This window comes from Nestor notabilis, unplaced genomic scaffold (assembly GCF_000696875.1).
Source record: "Nestor notabilis isolate BGI_N333 unplaced genomic scaffold, ASM69687v1 scaffold10120, whole genome shotgun sequence".
Classification (NCBI taxonomy): domain Eukaryota; kingdom Metazoa; phylum Chordata; class Aves; order Psittaciformes; family Psittacidae; genus Nestor; species Nestor notabilis.
Genome location: NW_009909704.1, coordinates 55,957 through 74,830, shown reverse-complemented (window position 1 = coordinate 74,830; position 18,874 = coordinate 55,957). Strand labels below are relative to the sequence as shown.

At 37.1% G+C, this 18,874-nt stretch overlaps 1 protein-coding gene across 1 annotated transcript in view; it reads left to right on the top strand.

Annotated features, from left to right (window-relative positions):
- Positions 1-18,874, top strand: part of WDPCP (WD repeat containing planar cell polarity effector) — a gene marked incomplete at both ends in the record, with an annotated part of 92,299 nt that overhangs the window by 18,156 nt on the left and 55,269 nt on the right. The window contains 3 exons of the mRNA XM_010019161.1: positions 7,745-8,354; positions 12,150-12,338; positions 14,900-15,023. Of these exons, the coding sequence (XP_010017463.1) occupies positions 7,745-8,354; positions 12,150-12,338; positions 14,900-15,023 (923 nt within the window). The remainder of the gene's footprint in view (positions 1-7,744; positions 8,355-12,149; positions 12,339-14,899; positions 15,024-18,874) is intronic.

Below are 18,874 nucleotides of genomic sequence, written 5' to 3'. Positions count from 1 at the left end.
GTAGGGAAAACCCTTAGTAACACTTTAGAATAAACTGCTCTTACAAACAACATCCTGTTCTTTTTAATTAGGGAAGATGTAAATGTTTTAATGTCTTGGAATTATTACTTTGATAACTAATATTAATTTTAGTGAGGGTTTTTTTCCCCTTGGGATTTTCTATATATTGAAAGCAAAAGAGAAAATGTAGTTGAGACAGCTTTTCTTTCTTATTTCAGTCATTAGTCACTGTAGAATTTAAGTTTAAATTACCTCCAGTTCTGCCTTCTTTACTTCTTTTCAATTGACCTCTCTCCACTAGCGGTCATCTTTGACTCATCTCTCTCCTCTGCCTGATACACACCTGCAGTTCTCAATTTCCCCTGCAGCTATGCCCAATCACATATAAAAATTACTCTGGTAGCTAAAATGTGTGTCTGTTCTTTGTAAGCTTTTTCAGCCTAGTCCCTGTGCCAGTTTGATGCTATGAAACTTTATCCTACTGACATTTCAGATCTTATTTCTTACTGTGATTTCCATATGCCTGGGTTCTGACAGCAACTTTTGTTTCCTTCCCACGTATTCCAGAAAGCTCCCTGATGCCAATAGAGCAGTTTGCAATCTCTATTTTCCAAGAGGTTTTTTAGACACTCATTTCTTCTAAGAAATTAACGGAAAGAAATTAACAGAAACCACTCTGTTAGCTTAAAGCTTTCTCTGTTTCATTTTATATATTACAGAGAGATTTCCAAGTTACAGCATTGTTCTGCATCTTTCAATAGACATTTCTGGTTTATACGTTTAAATTGCTCAGGGCTGGGGCACAGTATAGTCCCAAGCACATCACTGGTGCTTAACACAATAATGATAATAAAGCATTCACTAAGGCTTTAGGCCTAAACTGGTAATCCTTTTAATTTAGCCTATATTGTAATATAAATATAAGAAAATGATTTTTAAAAGCAGAAGTGCCAAATTTGACTGTTTAGTTGCTTTCCCTTTTCTTATTCTTTGTCTGTACTTGTCTGCTTTAATGCTAAGAACTTCAAATTAAATTTATTTTTGTCTATTTGTCAATAAAATACCAAGCACTGTGCCAGGGCTATGGAAAACTTAGTCATGTATAGATAACAAACTGTCTTGCTGGTTGTCAATTAGTGTGTTCCATGTTCCATGTCCATGAGCTCTTGGATGCTCAGTGGGCTGCTGTGTAAGGCTCAAGACACCCTTCCTCTACACTTCCCTTATGTATCCATGACATGTAACCTGTGGTTTGGTTGGGTTTTTGTCCTTGATTTCACCAGTGCTCCTTATGACCAGTAGTTAAATTCCCATGCATGGATAGGGGGTGTCATAATTCAGCAGCTCTAGAAGTAGCATCAATCCCCAGTCTGCAATTAGCTGAGGTACATTTTTCCCCTGCAGAGTCTTGGAGGGGAACTAACTTAACTTTAACTTCTGAGGGTCATTTGATAGCTTAAATCTGAGCAAAAATGTAGTTAGCGTTTCTAGACAGGTTCTTAACAGTTACTCTATAGGTCAGATACCACAAAAATGCAGTGTTTCTAAGCATGCTTATTTGCCTCTCTTCTCCTCTACTCCCTTACAATTTTTAGTATTCCTCAGGTATAGACCTGGCATAAAAACATGAACTGCCATTGTTATGCATAAAAAAAATTAATATTTGTCATATTTAACCAATAATATGAACTTTCTCCCAGTAAATTATTATTATCAACAGAAGAAGAGTGAGAAGTATGAACTGATTCAGTTTGGAGTATTTATCAAAAATAAGTGTAGTAAAATAATCACCAACATTTTACTTGAAAATAGAAGTACTGTTTGGCTAAAACAGCATTATTATCTAGAATTAAGAGAAAAGCAGGAATTGTTGAATGTGTAGCCTATAAAGAGCTGTTTGGCATATTAGGCTTATAAAAAAGGAAACCAAGCCCAAGGAAATGAATGGGTGCTGCCCACAACTGTTCTACAACACCTTGGTGCTGACCTACAAAACCACAACAGGTCTCTCTTCTTGTGGCAGAGCAAAGGTAAATGGGGCTCTTACGTGATGCTGCTTCCTCCCTGGAGGAATTTTCTGAGTGATATTTGCTGCCCACCAGAAGAGTGCTTATTAGAATGAAGACTGGAATAGCTCTGGGACAAAGCAGCTCAACTCCTCATCACAATAATATCCTGTAACTACACATTCTGCATCAGGATGATTCATATTGCACATACCGTGTTTGAGTACTGTGTACTTAAGCAGGTTTTCAACTTAATTGAGGAAATACATTTTATATTTTAAATACACTATAAATTTTATTTGAATTGTGTTGTGCAGCTTTATTTTTTAACATTTGCTACTATTAAGACTAAAGGTAGACATTATTCCTCTAAAAACAGAAAGAACTTTTTTCCTTGCAAATCTTGACTTGGTTTACTCCATTTTTTTTTAAGATCAATGTTTACTATGTTGAATTCTCTTAAGATTTGATGAGGAATTATCCTCTGAAGAAATACAAGTGTTTGTAACATACAACTTTGCTTTGGTGTGCAGTGTACGTTAATATACATGCATGCACGTTGCTGCAGGAGTGCTGGTCTATTGAACCTTTGTCTGCTTATTTGTGTGCATTGGTTTCCTCCAGTAAACTCATCCAGTCTCCAATTTATTTATTTAAATATTGGGATTTGTTTGTTTCTTCTTTGTTAAAGTACCAATGATCAAGGATGTTATTTAAATTGTCTCCCTGTGGAGATAATGCTGGTAATTTGATTTCAAAACCAGAAGAGGAATCTTCCAGAAATCATTTCAGACAATTTGGTATGAATAAATAGGATCTGATGTGAAATCATCCTTGGATTAAATGCTTTGAGAGAAAGTCGTGTTAAAATCAACATGAACTTTAGTCTGCAAACATAAATTAACAAGAGGAGATGACGATGCCAGGGCTCAGTTACTGTAGTACTTTGCATTTGTCTTTGCCATGTTTATTTTCACTCTATTTAGTGCTGGCAAGAATCACTGAAATTATACTTCAATCTTGTGGAAAAAAATAACTTGCCTGAGAGAGAATATTGTTTTTCTTTCTCCCAAGAGCTAATATTTAATAGTTACTGCTCCCATATTGTGCCTTAAACTTGTGAAATAAACACAGCAGATCTTTTATGAGGGAGCTATCCTATAATTACTGTAGCGCTCAGAAAAACATCTACCGTGTGCGACTGAATAGCTGAAATACCTCTCACACACACATTGCAAAGAATGTAAAATGCTTGATGTCACATTGGGTTAAAAGTCCAATGAATAATGTGGGATAAAGATGATGATGATAAATTTTGAAAGAAAAGAATAAATGTTGGCTGAAGATCTAAATAATAAGTTTGCATGTGGGGCAGTAAATACAATGCAGCCAAATAAGTAGCCTAGAGTAGGAGCCTTGCTTTTTTATTGTAGAAATGTTTTAAAATAGGGTTGTTTTTTTTTATTCCATCTTCACAGTGCTGTATTTAAAGCAATTTTACTCTAGTGTGTACTACACTTCCCACTCTACATTCCTAATTAAAGTGTTTGTTGTTGTTTAGAGCCTTACTGTGTGAAATTAAATAAGCATGTTTTTAACATCCATAAAATAAATCAAAGATTTTTCTCATCTGAAAGACACACAATTCAGTCACAGCAAGCTTATTTCTCTGTTTCTTTTGTTTTCTTTTTTTATCTGCCTGGTAAGCCAATTTTCTGCTTAAGAACTACTGGTTAAAACTCTTACTTGTTTTGATATGTGGACTTTATCCTTTCCCAGCACTCTATGCAAAATACTTCAATTTTAAGTGTTCAAAGGTATGCACTAAGAAGAGTGATACTGCCTGCATGAGCTTGTGCTCTTATTTCTTTCAAACATAAAATGAAATAAAGTATTTTAACTAGCTTAATTCAGACCCCTTATTTACAAAGATTAACCGATTTCTTTATTTGGACTGTTAGGATCTCTGACTCTAGGATTTGAGAACTGGACGTGTATAGTATCCCTCACACTGCTGATTAGCTGATGCAGAGCACAGGCCACTACTGCAAGGGGAAGACAATATAAATATGCAGTAGTAGTGCATGACTGCCACATTAATAAGGGAAACACACATGAATTATGTCAGAAATATTTAAATACATTTAGTATGTTTTTGTAGCTTACATGTCACAAAACTAAAAGGGACTTTTAAATTTTTTTATTATTGCTTGATTTATTATTTTGCAAAAAGCAATTGGTGTTACTTCATGCAAAGTGCTTCCAGAAATTTCCCCTTGAAATCCAAGGCTAAGTCCAAGATTTATGGAAAGCGCTTAAGACTGAACAGATTATACACCCCACCATGTGATATTACAGCTTTGTCTTTTTCGATTCTTTGCCTTGTCCCCTACTCCACAAATCCTACTGTTGTCCTACTCACTTCTGAGGGAACTCCTCCGCCTTTTGCCTCCTCACTACCCAAGTAAATGTTTTGTTAACTTAAAGACAAATTGCTATTTTAATGTTCCACTTTTGGGTTTCATAGAGCTACTGCTCACCAGCAAGGAATCCCAATGGATTCCTTTTAATGAACTGCTAAAGCACTATTTACTAGCACGTGGCTACTTACCAGATAGAAAAACAACCGGCAGGTAATGGAGTGCTATCTTCTTGGGGAAAAAAAAAGATGTTTTGATTGTTAGGCTTCTTATCTTTCAGAAGTATTATCTTCGTCTTATTAACATGTTTCTGTAGTTGTATGTGTCTCTGCTTTACTTTTACAGTTAGTAGCATGAAAAATTAATAATGAAAGTCATTTCTGACAGAGAAATTCAAATCTTCCCTCTCAGATGAAAAAGAACATCCATTTTTTTTTCCCCGTCAGAGTGCCAAATACCAGTTACACTCAGCAAAACTGGAAACCAGAACAAAGAGGTCTCTCGGCTTCGTACTCTTCTTCCAAGAGGCACATGAGGCCACTGATGCATGAGAAAAAGCTGATCTGTTCCAATCTAAGGAGAAATGTTTCTCTCATTTTCAGCCAGTATATGAACAGTAATGTCTAGAAAAGATTTTTTAGAACCTAGTTTGTTTAAACAGTATGTAAAAAAATTATGTTTTGGAATGTAGCAAATCATCTTTCTCTACTCGCAGGAACTTTTTCCTAGCTTAGTATTGCATTATATACAGCAACCAGCCATACCCTAGACTTCATTTAAGGATTTGCTGTCAAAATTAAGCAGAGCTAGGAAGCTTCTCATCACAAGGCTCATTAAATTAGCATTCCAAAATATAAGGTTTTACTTTCTTTTAAATTCAAAGTGATGAGCAACATTTTGTCCCACTTTTGCTCTAATAAGGCAGAACAAAATTATTAATTGGATTCAGTTTGCTTGATGACTCTCAAACAATCAGATGACAACATTTATTTTTCTGTAGCTATTTCCATTGCTGTTTTCCAGCAGTCACTCTTATGGAGTTGTAAAATCCATGTTTCACATGTTGTCTTCTGTATTAACTTTTAAGGCCAGTCTCTCTTTAGAATTTAATAATGCTTTCAGTCTTTCATCTCTCATAGTCTTGATTATTGTGCGGTTCTTCATTACTTTCTTGTAGTTGTGAGGAGATGTCCAGAGAGGAACACTGGTTTTGAATCAAAATATGTAGATGAATATTGCAGTGCATTGAAATCTGCCACAGGAAGACAGAAATCTGAGTCCCAGAGGGCCTCAAGGCTCATTTCACTGAAGCTATGGAAGCTTTGAAGACTTGCTTGGGCAAGATTTCTATTTCACATATTTGAAAGGCAGCTACCTGGGTTGCTGTACATACTCTTAGGGAAAACTGCAAAACAAACAATAACACTTCACCTTGTCTTTATTTGGGGTTAGAGAGCTCTGTGGTCACAGTAATCCTTTGTCCACAATAACCTCTTTTATGGGTTTCCTTTCAATTCCTGCACAATTTAACACCCTAAGAAGCTGCGCATTTGAGCAGTTCTAGCATCTACACAGCCACTGCACATTTTGTGGGCATAAATGACTAGTTGCAGAGGCTAAGTCACTGATGAGGGAATGATCGAGGTAAGGAAATGTTTTCCAAACTCTACCATAATTTGATCTGTTATTTCCTCTTTGGCATATATTTTGATTGATAACTACTCTGTTGAGACTGGTTTTCACAAGTTGGATGCATTGGCATGTGTTATATTGCATGTATGAGACACTTTTGCATCAAGTGGTTCCTTGTATGTCTCTAACTACTCATCTTAAAGTACCAAAGACTTGTATTAACCAGCAGCTGGTTTGCAGCCACAGAACTGCGATAATCCTTTTTTCTTTCTTTTGAATGAGAAACCCTTTGGCTGACAAAATTGTCAGAACGAAACACCCTAATCAGTCTGATCAACATCCCGAATATCTTGTTTACAAATTCATCAGTTGCTTCTGAAGTGTGGGTGGTATGCCAAACAAAAATCTCGATTTCTTATTCTCCTTCTTTGCAGGTTGAAAGGCTAAATTACGTGTTCGGTTGGTCTTGTGATCTTTGAAATCAAATTTAAACTGCTTTAACGTTGTGTGCATTTCTGTTTTCAACCTGAAATTTCCAGGTTTCCTCCCTCACCCTCTCTCTGCCTTTTAATCACATTTGTTACCCCTTTCTGTGTAAATGCTACTTGCATACCACCTGGATTCAAAAGAAGGGGCTTCCAAAATTAGTGGCAGGTCAGCAGCTTCAGTTTGCAGTGTGAAGAATGCTGTGGGTATACCTGAGGGTGGGGTTTGGCTCAGTTTGACATTTTCCTTTCACTCTTTATTTCTGCATGAACAAACACCAGCAACTCTCATTGCACTACTCTCATTCTTCTAGAGACATTGGTTTTCTCTTTCTTTCAGAGAAACAGCATTTCATAAGCTATTTGTAACTTATTTACAGCTGGTATTTATCCCACGGTTTCCCTGCTTGAATCCTGTTTAGCACTTCTCACTCAAACCCTTATATTGAAGGACATGAATCTTCATTGGTTCCACTGTTGCCTCTATCACTTTATGGTACTTCCCATGATTCCACACTACAAATCCTTGCTCTTTGCCAACTGCTGTCTTTGTATCATATTCTACCTCTGTGTTCTTCTTCCAGTTCATTCAACCTTCAAGTACCCCTAAATGGTCCCCCTTTTTTGCTATCACAGATTAATTTATTCTGCATCTAAAGCTATATGGCACCAGAGAACACCTACCACCTACTCACTTGGCAGTGTATAGTATACATTGTTTAAACATGCCATTGCTTCTTCCACTACAGTGTAGTATTTTCTGTTAGCATGGCCTAGAGTATATGATCAGAAAACCTCTACATGTGATGCTCAGATTAACCTATTATAATTTTTTCCAGAAATTTTGGGATTTCTCCCCCACCCCAGTTGTGATAATCAGTGTTTATTTTCTATCAGTCAGCTGCTCATTTCTCCTCTTTCCAACACTGTTAGGACCATTACATCATTTATCCTCTATTCTGCTAACCTATTGTATACTCTGGATGAACAAATATATCTCATACTGCAGGGTTTTTTTCATCAAAGGAATTAACCTTTTAAAAGTTAAGACAATAGATTTTACAACTCCCGTTTCTGAAATGCTTGTTTTAGCATACTGACCCATGAGGAAGTGTATTTGCAGCAGTCTATTTTTTAAACCATCAAAGTAAGAATAAATGGTTAGAAATGACTACCAGAATGTTCTGGGTATTTTTTTCAGGTTCTGAGTTACGTCCGTACAGAATGGGATCCACTCGATGCAAGCTTCAGCACTAATCAGCCTGATCAGGTTTACACAGTGGAGCACTCCATCTCCGCAGACAAAGAGCCCATGGCTGACAGTTGCGTCTACAAGTGTGTTAGGAACAAAATGCAGTGTGTGGCAGTCACCAGAATACCACTACGATCCAAGGCCATCAGCTGTTGCAGGGATGTTACCGAAGACAAACTAGTCCTGGGTTGTGAAGATTCGTCAGTAATTCTGTATGACGCCTACAACCAAGTGACTCTGTTAGCCCAAGCAGAACTGCTGCCTGCTTTAATAACCTACCACCCTTCCGGAGCCATATTCATGGTTGGCAGCTCTCAAGGGGAGCTGCAACTTTTTGACACGGCACTGTCCCCAGTTAAAATTCAGCTCTTGGCACAAGACTATTCACCTGCGGCAACACTGCAATTCAGTAAACACTTTGACGTGCCTAGCAGCCTCATCCAGATCCAGTGGGCTGCTCCTCAAGTTGCCCCTGCCAGCACTGACAGTACCAGTATTCATGATCTTTTGTTTGTTAGATTCGACAAAGGACCCTTAGGAGTACTTCAGTTTAAACTTGGTAAGTTACTGAGCACATCTATTGAACCTTGAGCGTTCAAGGAAACATCTACAGATGTTCCTCACAAGAAACATCTGTACATCAAAAGCGCCCTCATTTTAGATATATGGAAACATAGCTTTAAAAGCACATAGTTCAGCAATATCTGCTGATGTGAACCAAGGAGGTCATTATGTTTCATGATTACTTAATATCTTTTCATATGAAGTCTGACAGAATAAGACGTTTCACACAAGAAAGAAGGTTTTCATAAACTTCATAGAAGTCTCTAATTTAATTTGCCAGGGGCTGTGAATAAAAGAAGTATTAATACTAATTTTAGAATTTATATAGCACTTCTTATCTTAGGTGTAAGGGGACTTCAAAAGAGTAAAACCAAAACTATCTTCATTTTACAAACAGAATAAGAAGAAACAGTAAATGAAAGCTAAAAGGCTTTCCAAGAGTTACACAATGCGTCAGTGGCTGAACTAAGAATAAAACCCCTGCAGTGGCTCATCAGTGAGAACTGTATTCATTCCATTCAAGTCAGGCAAGTTACAGTGGTGCAAACCCACTGTGAGAGCTAAAAAAAACAATCATGCTTAAATCTTCTGACTACCAAGGCAGTGTTTCAGCAGGGCAGACAGCCATGTCGAATATACTCATCCTGGAAAATTTCAACATTTTGCCCATTGTCTGCCTGAGGAAACAGCATTGCCTTTGTAGATCTTTACAGGAGGGTTTTTATGATTCTTTTGTATAAAGCTATTGAGATTAGGAAGAAGGCTTTAAAAAAAAAAAAAAACCTAAGTGACAGAAAGGTTTGAAAATTACTTTATTTCATTACTTACTGGGACATGCATGTGCTTTTGGGTGGAAAAATCCTGTCTAAATGTACTGCCAACCTAAATATTTGAAAGAGTGCATTTAAAAAACTTAACTAAGTATGCCACTGCAAAAAAGTAAATTCATAGAATGTTAGAAACAAAACTATTGGATTGGCTTATAGTTGTATAGTTTTAAAAAAGCTAATCCTGCTTATTACCATTGTCCAAAAAAAACCCAATATTAAAAACCTGTTTATAAGTTATCATTTATTTTGAGATAATTCAGTTGCATTATGTTCAATGACAGGTTTAATCGTTGAAGAGTACCCCAATTATAACAGCTATTTGATGGGTTTGTGCATGCTGGCCATTAAAAAAAACCCCAACTCTAAATTACTTCTTACCTGTCGAGCAGAAGGCACTCTATACACCTACCTTGCTTTTCTTTAGTCCTCCCTTGTGGGGTTTTCTCACAGCAGCTTCCAGAAAGCACAGCTTTCCCCTTGCTATCTTTAGCACATTTATGTTCTTAAGAAGGCAAGCAGGCTCTCAGTGCAGGGATTTAGAGGCCTTTCCTGCTAATTGCCAGCTTGTAAACTTAATTGGACTGTCTCCCTGGGCACCGTTCCTAAATCAATTAGGCAGTGAGTTGGCTGTCACCTCTTTTTCCCAAGCAGGTTGCCTGGAAGCGCACCACCCAGGAGAAGTCAAGCATCCAAATGGGAAGATGTTGACCTCTACAGCTGAAAGTTATCACATTTTAAAATTCTTTCTGTATAATTACTGTAAAATCTCTTCCGGGAGGAAGGCAAAGCTCTCTTTCTCTCCCTCCCTTCCTCTTTGTAGTCCACTGTGCAAAAATCTGCTGTTCTCTGTTGCATCCTGGTTTTCAACTTTACCCCTCTTCTTCTCAGTTTTCCACACTACCAAGTTAATGCCATGTTGATTAGTCAGCCCCTCTTCCCAACCTCAGCAGTTTTTAGGTCTCTGCTATTTAAGAAATAATGCAAATATAAATTATATGGAAAATGTAGGGATCCATGACAGTAAAACCCAGTCAGGCATTAAGGGCTGAAACAAAATCCATAATTAACTCATGGCTTGGAATTGTTTCTCATAAAAGTCTGTTAAGAAACTATGTCAGTGTGACTAGGCAAATATGTTTTTGACTTCCAACTGACATATGATTTTGGACAAGTTCTGTGAATTGTGCTGTCTAGCCAGATTTATTTCAGGAAAAGATTCCTATTAAATTTACCCTCAAACATGAATGGCAAATATTTTTGGAGTCCAATGCCAAACTCATTTTCAAAAGCACTGCGGCTTCTTGTCATTGATGTCAGCCTAGGTCTTGGATAATGCAAACTTGGTACTGGTGCCAGTGGTTCAGCAAAAGACATTTAAAATATAATATTATATTTAATTAGCATTCAAATAAGTATGTTCAGCTTCATTTAGTGATTAATGTGAAGATTACTCAACTCATATAATACTTTAAAAACACTAAACATTTAGGAAGAATAAAGTCTACCATAACAATTAGATACTATCACACATGCACAGGTTAAACAGGGCTATTACACATTACGATGTCCATAGGCTTTAGTACATGCAAATGTAAAGTGAAATACAATAGACAACCATGTATTTTCTTTAATGACTCTAAAAAAATATTTCTGCTACAAAAAATAAATATGTAAGCGTTTTCCCCCAAAACTTGTATATATGTTTTCCTCTACTTCTTTTTTCTTTTACAATTCTTATTTTACATCACAAACAATATTCACAACTACATTTATGAAAGTTTTGTGAGGTATGTTTTCTATATATCAGATCTGCTTTTATCTGTTGTTAGACATTTTCTGCCAGTACTAAAGCTACTATGGCTTTAGTATCAGTATTGAAATGCAGCTTGTTACCTTTCTCTTTTCTTAAAATCAGTTTTGACAAACAACATTAAAATATAAATTGACAAAAACATGACATTATGTTTTTATTTAAAGAGATTTAAAACTTATTTAAATCTCTTTAAATTTATAAAGATAAATTTATTCATTTAAATAAATTTAAATGTATTCTGCTCTCTTAAATACCTGGAGCAGTAGTGAGAAAGACTACCCTAGCACAGTGACCCAAAGCAAGCAAGAATTCCTTAAATGCCATGTGTGCCCTATGTCACATGATCATTTGGCTAGTCAGGGACAATAAATACCATTACTCTCTGCAGCTTTTCAGTCACCTTTTCTGTCCAGAAGCCAAGATCTGCAAGTCAAGAAACATTAGCAATCTTAATTTCTGCTTTTCAGAGACAGAATGCTGTAGCTAAATCATGCTCTCGTGGAGTGAACAGTATATTGCTCATTTTTTGCCCTGTTACAGCAAGTTTGTTCTTTGTTTCATGTGTACGTGTAATTCAAAGGTCCTTAGATGCCGATAACTTTCATGATATCTCCTCACAGATGAAATGCTTCACTCTAGGGAATTTTGCCAAGATGGAAGTTCTGGAGCAATTGCAATACAGAGAGTAATTGAGTAACTTGCTTTGAAGTTTAAGCTGCTGTAAACTTGAATGTTTGTGTGACACAAATACTGTTTTTTAGTGTTGCCAGTAGTATTTCCTACATGAGGGAGGTGCTACGAACATTAATTTACTAACTCCAATAGAGTAATGGTAAACTGGGAATAAGCTCTTTCTACCATGTTTAAAACAAATTTCTTTACATGATGCTATCACCAGTGGGTATTGGCTGCATTCACTCAACCTCCATCTGTGAAGTTCACTCATGTTTTCCTCTGCTGTCCAAAGCACCTTCAGTCTATATACCAACATAATACGGAGCATTCTCACATAAAAATGTAATACTGAAACCCATTAAACTTAAACTTTCTAATTTTAACCAACAGCAATTATTTTTAACTGTGCTGAAAAGTAGTCAGCTACTGGTTCATGTAACGCTATCTTTGGTTTTAATATTTCTTGTAAAAGGTGTGTTCACAAGAGGGCAGCTGGGCCTTGTGGAAATCATCCACCAATATATTCGTTACGATGAGATACATGAGGCAATTAATGTCCTGAACACCATGAACTGGAACACGATGGGTCAGCAGTGCTACATATGCTTGAGTGCCATTGTTAATCACCTTCTTAAACAAAAGCTTACACCGGACAGAGAAGGTTAGAGACTAATTATATTTTTAATGTATTTTCGTGGTGTCTTTGTAACTCATATGTGGGTTATGACAATATGTTTATTGCCTGTATAAAGAAGACAATAGTGAGAATCCAGTCAGCCAGAATATGGTACTTCAGAATCAAATATAATATGTAGACAAGTCATTTCAAGAAAATCTGGATCAGTGTGTGATCACATTTTAATTTGTATCAATAGTGATAATAAAAAATAGATACCAATATGTATATGGTGTAGGCTTTACTGAATATATAACACCATCATAAACATGGTGTAACTTTTTTACAGAAATTTAGCTTATGTTATAGACTAATATTGATTAATATAGGGATTGAAATGTTTGTTATATAGTCACGCTGAGACAGCACCAACTTAAGGAGGGACATTTTCCTGCAACAGGGACAAGAGATTTTAGTATGGTTTTTAAGGTGCTTTTGAAGGGTCATTCTTTCATTACAAGATCCAAAGGCTTTGAATACACTATCCTCTGCTGCCTCCTTTAGGATTATAGCATTTGTCCTTACTGTAATCTTCCGGCCCCCTGCAGTAGTAGCTGGGGTCCCTCACAAGAAATGATGAATTTTAGGTTCAGCCTTGTCTCTGCTGAAGCCTGGTGCGATGCCTTCCTCTTGATTTGCTGTCTATCTTGAAACTCAATAGACTTCAAGATTTGAAGTGCCTTGATTTAGTGAAGGTGTTATCCTCCAGCATAGCAGGCAGACAGCTGGGGACCAGGCATCTTTTGTGGCAAGAAAGAATACTTAGGATTCTGGTGTGTTTGATGATAGAAAAACTCGGAGGTGTCCTACATTGCTGCCAAGTCATCAGCTATCCCATTTTGGGGGATCTTATTAAAAAAATCTCTGCGTTGCAACCATAGCGTATCAATTCTAAATAAAACATGCTTTTAAAAGGACCCATGAAAAGAGCTGGTTTTGAAACTCTTGTAAAAATATGCACATTATAAATAGATGTCTGTGTGTTTTCCCCCATGCAGCTCCCTAACACTGTTTACAGCAGACAGAATTATATTCTGTCCGGGAGTTATTCTATGTGAATCTAACAAATTTGGCATGGTAATTTGTTTTCTTTTTTATTAGCAAAACCTGGTGGGGCCTTTTATTTCTAGCAATGGGGCAGTTATCTTTGAGATCTTTATTCTGCTTTCAACATCAAGCTGGGCTATCTAATGAATCTGTAACTGTGCTAGTAGTTACTCATGTTCCATATAGGTTGAAATATTTCAGGAGTGCAAAACATGCTGTCAAAAAACCAGCAATGGTAATAGAGTATGGGTGGTTGTTTCATGGATTTTTAGAAAAAGGTACTGCTGTACTCAATTTTAATCTAAATTGACTGCTGCTTTGAAAGTAAATAGCTTTAAACTTCAACTTGCTGTCTAGATTGAGGGTAATGCAAAACCTAATTTATTAACAGTTTGCCTGTGATACTAACGCAGTACTATTAGCACATTTAGTGCTATCAAGCCTAATAAAATAAAATGTAACTACATTTGGAAATAAAGAACATTATCACTAAATACAGAAATGGCTAGTTTAAACAACTGTTAATAATAGCAAATCGGTGAGTTTGTCTGCCTAATGAGACAACAGGTTATATTTTGCTTTTCAAACCCCCACAAAATTGTGATTAGCTGTAGCAGTTTGCACATTCATTCTGAAAGGAGAACCTATGTAGCAAATATATAGCAGATTCTCCCTGTTCCTACCTATTAGGCCTCGTACAATGTGTTAATTCTCAAGCGGAAGTCACATAACATAAGTATTATTGATCATTAAATTTCCTTTCAGCTAAGCATGTGGGACACATACATACACTGTGTATTTTCTTGTATTATTTATAATTTTATATTAAAAACATGTAGGAAAATGCCTAAGAGCTCCAACTGCGGAATATAGCTGTCCGAACGTATCTAAAGCAGAGAGAACTTCTGTAACATGGGGTTTATTTTATTGATTACAAGGGACATTACCCTGTTTCCCACCATTACATACTCTAGGAGAGTCAAGCCCTTCAGGTTTTTAGACCCTTTTATTTAAATTTTTTAAGAACTGTGGGCTGAAGGAGGTTCCTTAGACCTTAAGGCCATCACATGAAGGGTTCTCTCACCTGCTGACCTAACAGAATAATCCCTGAGAATCTGAACTTCCTTGTTGTTTGCCTAAGAGGACAAAGACAATTTGAGCTAATTGAGAGTTGATCTCCACTGGACAAACTTGTTCAAACTGTATTACTCTTATGAGTCGTTCTTAATTGTATGCTGCTGGTGAGAACTTGATGTGTTACAGACTTCATCCTTTTTGACAGCTTTTGTTGCTCAAAGTCATTGTCAACTCTGCCTCAAAGTGAAAGTTTATATGCACGTTTGTGTTTGTACAGTCTGTCATATTTTAATTTCATCTGTCCTACAACAACATCACATTTCATCAGTGTTGGAGGAATTTGACTGACTGCAAACATGAGCAACTTGTTGTAATTGAAACAGTTTCACTTGTTTCGCTGCTGCTGTGTTTGAACTCCACAGCACAGCTTGAGGCAAGCCTTGGAACCTTTTATGCTCCAACAAGACCCCTCTTGGATACAACCGTGCTGGAGTACAGAAACCCAATCAGCAGATATGCAAGAAGGTTCTTCCACCACCTGCTCAGGTGAATGACAGTTTCAAGTTCTATCACCTTAAAATTAATTGCATATTTCAATAACTACCTACTTTAATGTGGTTAACATTTTCCAAGAGGACCACCCCTGAAAAAAATGCATGCTGTGTTACTGTTTAACTTGCACTTCGTTCCTTTCAAATAGAGTATTGCAGATAAAATGCTATTCAGAGCTCTTCTATCATCAGTACATTTAAAATGAATCATCCTTTTCCTTTTAGCTTGATGGAAAAAAGATGGTATGCTTCTGAGAGATTTATATTTACCAATTGCTTGCAGATTAACTATTTAAACAGCTTACAAACTTGGAGAAAATATTGCGTTTAAATAGATGCCAGAAGGTAAATGAGCAGTGCATGGTCCAAGATGTTTTTGTTATTGCACCATTGAAATCAGAGCATTTTGTTATTCTCACTCTCATAGTTCTCATATAGAAATTCATATTCCAACAATTTTCAGGGAGTTTTCAGTGCCCTTAAAATAAGAGGAGAAAATGAAACATTGAATTTGTGTGTAAATTATATGAATTAGAAGAGTCATAATACCAAATTCAGCTAGAATTTATAGTACATTGGTTTATTGCTATATTTTTCCTTCAAAATAGATCAGTAGCCTTAATTCCAATCAGTTATAAAGATCAATATACAGCAGTTTAACCCGTTCATGTGTTCAACCACAAATGTAGCTGAAACTCCTTGAGTTTTATCCAGGGGGTGAAAATACGGAGAAATCACCTTCTGAGTGATAGAAAATTTGTAACGCCTTTTGAGTAGGAGTGTAGATGAACATAGTGAGAAGACTTAGAATGCACCCTTTTTTGGTGATTCATTCAGTTTATATACATTGTCAGCATAGGCAAAGCTAGGGACTGCAAGTTACTTTGATAGTACAGTGTGTGCTTCTTTCAAAGCTTAAAGAAAAATATTTTATACTGTCTTCTATATTCTGAGTCTGAGTGGGATCATCTTTCTGGTAAAAGAGTCCATTTCCATTCCAATGAGGAAATTATTCTAAGAGGAAGAATGCTCCAAATATCTGCATAATATGCAGCAGCCTTTCACTAGAGCTTTCTTAAAAGATGTGGCCACAACAGTGGGTTCAAACTCCTCTGCTTTTGCCTTTCTCCTAGAAACCAGCAGGGAAGATCTGTTGCTGCAATGGCCAACTGTAGTGACTGTGGGCCAGTTGCCTGCAGAGGACAGATGTGGAAAGAATGCCTCAGAGATTGCTGAGAGCTGTTAACTATAGTGCTCTTGCATCTGCAAGAGAAAGGTGTATTCCCTCTGACTCAGGATTTGCTTCCAAATGCTAGCAGGCATGCAGAGGCATGGGGCCCTGGCTAAGCTTTCAGCCCTTGGGGCAGCCGAACACAGCTGAAACACTGACTCAATCCCCCTAGCAAACAAGAAGCTTCAGTGTCAGAATGCTGGCTGGACAGAGTGGGGCACAGGCAGGAGGTTTGTGGGAGAGTCTCCCCATGTCTTTTACCTCCACTACAGAACAGCCCTTGAACAAACTATGGTTGTGGCAGTTTTTGGAACAAACGTGTGTTATTTTGCTGTTTCCCTATTGTCAAAGGGATTTGTGTTCAACTGAATCAAAGTGAATCTGTGATTGCTGCAGAACAGATGGTAATGCTTAAAGCTTATCTGAGAAGACATAATCTAAGTACAAAATGAAATGTTCAAAAATGGGAGATTTATCTGATAGAAAGCAAGGAAATTATGTTCAGAGCTGATCTTTAGTGCATTAAAGTGGCTGTGCCTTAATTGGTGTTTATTTCCTTTCAGATGTTTTCTTAAGTGACTAGAATGATTTGAATGTAGGCTAAACAGAGAGTACTACTCTCTGTTGGAGGAAGGATGGTAATCCATGGTTCTGGGTGAGAGAATGCGGTCTAGGCGCGATGCAGTGTCTAGGAGAATCATAGAGAGGCACAATGATCACTAATTCTTTCAGGCACGCGAAAGTTGCAGCAACTGCTATTACACCGTCTGTGAGGAGCCAGCAAGGCAAGCCACTTTTGCCAGCCTGCATTTACAACTGTAGGTTCAGAACACGAAGAAAAGTGAGGAGAGAATTACGCTCTTGCCTTTTTAGGTCACCATATTATTATGCCCTGGAAAATGGAGTAGTCCTCCCACTACCTGTTTGTCAGAAACCAACAACTGGGTGTCAGGAAGACCACATTTTAAGTCAGTTATATACTGTCTGTCTCAACCTTAGTTACTTGATTTATTCACTTTTTTACCCTTACTACTTTAGCACTAAATACTTGACTAGTTCCAAATAGTTAATGAATCTCTTCAGAGTGAATTTTTGTTACCGCAGATGTGTCTGCATGACCAAACAAGAAGACTTGAATGCAGAAGCACTATAAACTGTGATGGAGCACTAGGGGACGTTTGTCACTCTCTTGTGAGCATGAGGAGACAAAAGCAAAGTCATCACTTTGTACCCTGTTGCAGCAAGAAGTGGAGGAAACATAGTGTTTCTTAAATTCTGTGCACTATAAGTATGACTGATATTCAAAAAGTATTTGTTGGAATAGAGTAGGGTCTTCCATAATTCCTTTGGGCTTCAGAGAAAGCAAGCAGCAGATGCACAGAAGTTGTATCTAGAGGATAAGGAGCTAAAGCATACAGGGAGAGACTCAGAAATGGAGTAGGAAGTGTGAGTAAAGTGGCATTAGGAGCATGAGTAGAAGACAAGGAATTAGCGACAAAGGCCTAAACGAAGGAATAGGAACTTAGAGAGTCCTGCAAAAGGGCAGAGTGGGAATGTGGAGTAAAATGTGGGAGGACAGCTTAGGATGTGTGTAGTAGGCTTTATATAGGAGACCAGACACATAAGGGATGGACAGGAAAGGGCGAAGTCTTTCCTACAGCATTAAAACACTTAAATATTTCTAGATCTAAATCTGAAAAATGTTCATATAAACAAAAGTTTTCACTCCCCCCTCCAGCTTTCCTTTGAATGCCCCACCAATCTGCCTTAAGCCTTTTCTAGAAGGACCCACTCTTGAGAGAGAAATATTAATTCATTCTACATGCTGAGACAATCTTTGACCTGCCTGCTGAGTCTGCCAAAAAGGTGCCAGTTATTGCTGTACTTTTAAAGATGTGTCTGTATTTACTAGAATTGAGAAATACAGTTACCTTTTCAGAAAGGCTATCCTCACCTAGTAATAATCATGTGCCAATGATTTTAATCTTTACTGTAGGCTGAAAGGTTGTATATCCAGTTGCAAATAACCAGAGACATCCATTTTCCTGTTATCAGCGAGATTATAGGCTAACTATTTTTCTACCATCAAAGACATCAGTTTCTAGAAAATGCTGAATGCTGTGATGTGCCTCCTTTAGGTGCTGGGCACTTCAGAAAGAAGATGCTTCATCGTTACTGGCTGTATTGCAAATATGGGTTAGAAAATGGTACTACAACCTGAGGTGGGCCAAGGAACACTGACAGCATGATTGAAACAGGTCGCAATTAGAAGCAAGGAAAATTCCTTACAGTGCATTTGACACAGCTATTTTATTTGTATCCATCATTACAAAAGCTAAGTTCTTAAATTCACAAGTCGTGCAGCATCTTTGGCTTCCACTAAAATAGAATCTTAGAGCTTTGCAGGTATAGGCCCTGAATATAGAATATGGAATACCTCCAAAAACAGGCATTCAGTATACAAAATTAAAATTAAAGGCCTCTTAATTATACGCCAAAGATCCATTGCAACAGTATTTATGGAATGAATAATTATTTTCACTTTAAATTCTTATCTATAATTAAAAAATACAGGAACTGAATTACAAGTATAGAAATGTATCTTAGGTGTTCCT